Source organism: Meles meles, chromosome 15 (genome assembly GCF_922984935.1).
Source record: "Meles meles chromosome 15, mMelMel3.1 paternal haplotype, whole genome shotgun sequence".
In the NCBI taxonomy this organism is placed as follows: domain Eukaryota; kingdom Metazoa; phylum Chordata; class Mammalia; order Carnivora; family Mustelidae; genus Meles; species Meles meles.
This window is the reverse complement of record NC_060080.1, coordinates 68,634,958-68,639,000: the sequence shown is the minus strand read 5'-3', so window position 1 is coordinate 68,639,000 and position 4,043 is coordinate 68,634,958. Positions and strand designations below refer to the sequence as shown.

The 4,043-nt window shown below is 44.6% G+C and overlaps 1 protein-coding gene across 1 annotated transcript; it reads right to left on the bottom strand.

The window, feature by feature from the left end:
* Positions 1–2,472: 2,472 nt before the first annotated feature.
* LOC123925929 (galectin-3-like) lies at positions 2,473–3,456 on the bottom strand. Its single transcript, XM_045979571.1, has one exon. It carries the CDS (start codon positions 3,446–3,448, stop codon positions 2,612–2,614), a length of 837 nt encoding a protein of 278 aa, XP_045835527.1. The 5' UTR covers positions 3,449–3,456; the 3' UTR covers positions 2,473–2,611.
* Between the last annotated feature and the right edge of the window lie 587 nt (positions 3,457–4,043).

The following is a 4,043-nucleotide window of genomic DNA, read 5'->3' as shown; positions in this document are numbered from 1 at the left end:
CTTATACCCACCTCTACATGTGATGACAAAGCTCCACTTTCTGAATATTCATCCTGACCCTAAATGAAAGAAACCCACTCACCCCCACTCAGGGAGTCAAGGCCTTGGAAGTTATCCCCCAGGATCTTCTTCTTTGTTGCAAATGAAGTTTCCTTTGTAATCTCAATCTGTAACTCACAAAGGAGCAAACCCAGGTTAGTTCAATTACAATATAACAGTGGAATTGGCGAGGGGGTACATGACCCACACTCTAAGCAGAGACAAAAGAACATTCATTAAGCATGAAAAGGAGAAAGATAGTTCCACACAAAGCAATAAGGCTGACATAGGCTGAGCGGGATCCTTATCTCTTGATAAAAAAGGAGTCTAAACCCAGATGCAGCATGCTGCAGTAGTGATGGTAACCCCCACTGGGCCTGCCAGCCCCTCTCCCAGGATACAGTTGCAGTTGGCCACCCCCTGCTCCTCCGTAACTATATGCAACCAAAAGGCTGTGATCAAAAACGCAGATACATCAGGCACCTGCGTGGCTCAGTAGGTTAAGCATCTATTTCTCTTTGGCTCAGGTCATAATCCTAGGATCCTGAGATGGAGCCCCACATCAGGTTCCCTGCTCAGCAGCCAGTCTTCGTCTCCCTCTCCCTCGACCCTACCTCCTGCTTGTGCTCACTCTCTCAGATGAATAAAAAAAAATTAACTGGCATCAGCAAATACTAGTACATGGTTAGAGTTGTACCAGCAAAATACTGAAATTGAAATTTTTAGGGGAATAACCCAAATAGCCTTGATCAGCTGTGCGGGCCTGGAGATGGTTACTTCTATTGAAACTACAGATGGTGGGTGAAAATTCTTTCTCTGTGGTATTTTGTAGGGTGGGAATAATTTTTGACTCCCTGAGGAGGTGGGTGGGTAGGGAAATGGCTCTCAGGCACCAACAAATGTGATACACTAGCAGGAATGAAGTGACTGTTTCCCTTGTCTTTTCCTAACAGAGCCAAGGGAGAACAATGGGAGCTTAGACAGAACATCTCAAAGAGGCAACCTATCAACTCCCAGGACTGTCTTCTTTGGTGCTTTGGTCTTCATTTACCCCCTACATAGCCCTATCAATGGAGAGAAATGGGAGGTGGGACGGTGCTGGGGACCAAATCACCTCTTCTGACTTGTTTTCATGAATCCAGTAGGATTCAGACTTAGCACGGGTGTGAAGCTGCAGTGGTTGGGTAGGCTGTTTGACTATTGGCAGCTCAAAAATAGTAGATGACCTTCCTGAGGACCACAGTGAGTGAGCAGTGGAGGGAGAACTAGCATCTGGGTCCCTCTGACTCTAAAGCCTTGGCCTACTGTATGGGAAGGAAAGAGCAAACCCATGGATATCTTCCACCTCCCTCCCCTCACCTTGGGTTCCCAAACTTTTCCACACCCTACCCTCTAATGACCGAGAATCCAGAAAACTCAAGCACTATGCTGCTTTCCAAAATGGCTAAGAGCTTGGGAAAGTAATGGTGCATTTAATCACTGAACATAACTCCACCATCTCCTCTCCAATTCCCAACACAGGTGCTTCTGCCCACCAGCCTCACACTTTAGCTCTTCCTGTCCTACTTACTTGGGTCCTTATCTTATTTCTTTAGCACAGTCAGAACTCTTGGTGAACAGTTACTACTCTCCAGGTCCTTTGCAGGGCCTGCTGTGCACCTTGTCACCAAGGCCAGATGCTTTATATATAGCTTACATTTAACACATTGGGATTAAATATGAGTGTTTAATACTGTATTTTCCCCTAACTGTGCTGGCTTATATATTTTCACTCCCAAATAAAGTTAAACTTTGGATAAACTCAGCATTCTGTTCATTGATCAGGTATTTTTGCCTCCTGTCCTATCCATTACTGTATTTACCATAAATTCACTTGTGTCTGGGTAATGTATCTATATTCCAATATGCATATAACCTCATTTGATCTGCCCTGAGGCTATGCAAGCCCACAGCATGCCTTCTGAATCATTCAAGATTAAAGCATATTCAGTATTATGTAACTTATTGTCTAACTAATATAACAAAAACCCAAATGGTTAATTTGACCTTTTTCAATCAGGTATATCACATATAGAGAGAGTATATTTAAACATTAAATTATAAAACTAAATATAAAAAATTAAGTATGGGGCACCAGTCAGTTAAGCATTTGCCTTCAGCTCAGGTCACAGTCCCAGGGTCCTGGGATAGAGCCCCATATCAAGGTCCTTACTTCTCCCTCTCCTCCCAGCTCATGTTCTCTCTTGCTATCTCTATCTCTCTCTAATTAATTAATTAAGCAGGACTTTAGAATTAAGTATATTCTAGTAAGTATCACTAAAATAAATATACTTCATATAATAGATACTAAGCCAATGTTGGAATGAACGAAAGATACTCTATCCCAACTATACCCTATAATTTATGGTACTATATGCTCAATTTTTTTTTTTAAACTCTTAGAATGTTTATTAAATCGAAGATTTACAAGGATGAATGAATAAAAGTGAAAATTTTCAATCAGGAAACATGAAGTTTCAATGTGTAAGGGTTTATATTCAATTTCTTCTTTTTAAAATCGTCCCCTTTAAGATTATATCATAACGTGTGAAGCACTGGTGAGATCTATGTCACCAGAAATTCCCAGTTTGCTGATTTCCTGGAGATTTTTCATCCGATGATTGTACTGCAACAAGTGAGCATCATTGACCGCAACCTTGAAGTGGTCAGATTCAACCAGCACTTGTATTTTGAATGGTTTACCACTTTCGAATGGGAAAATCGCCTGTCTTTCTTCCTTTCCCCAGATGTTATCCAGCTTTGTATTGCAAACTATGACTCTCTTGTTGTCCTCATTGAAGCGTGGGTTAAAGTGGAAAGCAACGTCATTCCCTCTCTTGAAATCTAAAGCAAATCTGTTTGCATTGGGCTTCGTTGTGCCCAGAATTGTTATCAGCATGCGAGGCATGACTCCTCCGGGCAAGGGCAGGTCATAAGGTACAGTCAGTGGTCCAGCAGGGATGCCAAAGGCGCCAGCAGCGGGCTGGGCTCCAGGAGCACTTGGCTGTCCAGGAGGTGGGTAGGCCCCGGGCCCACTCAGTTGCCCAGGGTGGGCTCCTGATGCGGGTGGTCCAGGATAAGCAGGAGCTGTTGCGCCAGGGTACGCTCCTGGAGGTGCCTGTCCAGGATAGCCGCCAGGAGGGGCCTGTCCAGGGTAGCCGCCAGGAGGGGCCTGTCCAGGGTAGCCGCCAGGAGGGGCCTGTCCAGGATAACTGCCAGGAGGAGCTTGTCCAGGGTAGGCACCAGGATAGGAGGCCCCTGGATAGCCCCCTGCTCCAGCAGGCTGGTTTCCCCATTGACCAGGCCATCCTTGAGGGTTTGGGTTTCCAGACCCAGATAAAGCATCATTAAGTGAAAAACTGTCTGCCATTTTCCCAACGCCTCGGAGCTCGCTCGCTTGCTGCGGGGGCGGTATCTGGTGAGGTGCTGCGATCCCTATGCTCAATTTTTTTAAGTACCATGGAAGTAAATGCACAGTATATATTTACTAAATGATCTTCACAGCTATCCTACAATGTCCTGTGAATTATACTGTCTGAATTATAAATTATCTTTCAATGTGCCTCTCTCATCTACCCTTCCTAACAACCTTCTGAAGAGAAGGAAACAGTGCCCCTTAATTCTTGATATCTCTCTCAATCACTTTTGCCCTCATTACCTTCAGTATTGCCGTGAATTCAGGGTCTTCTTTCCAGGCAAACAAAGGACTGATGTCTGGGCCAGGTGAGAGAACCCAGGAGCCTGGGCACACAAAGATCTATCACTTACTGATATGCTACAGTGGAAGTCAGCATCTTGGGAAGGACCCAAACCAAAACCCAGTCAGACAGTTCATCTGATTCATCATCCAAAAACGCTAGGGACGGAGACCAAGTGCCCAAGTGTAAACCAACAGAACCAAATGAGATACAGTCCTAATAAGCCAGTGGGAAAAAACACACATGGGAAAACCTCCTACTTACGTG

What these genes read in the sequence shown, in the direction of transcription:
- LOC123925929 (XM_045979571.1), bottom strand. Translation starts at nt 3,448, where the DNA reads ATGGCAGACAGTTTTTCACTTAATGATGCTTTATCTGGGTCTGGAAAC.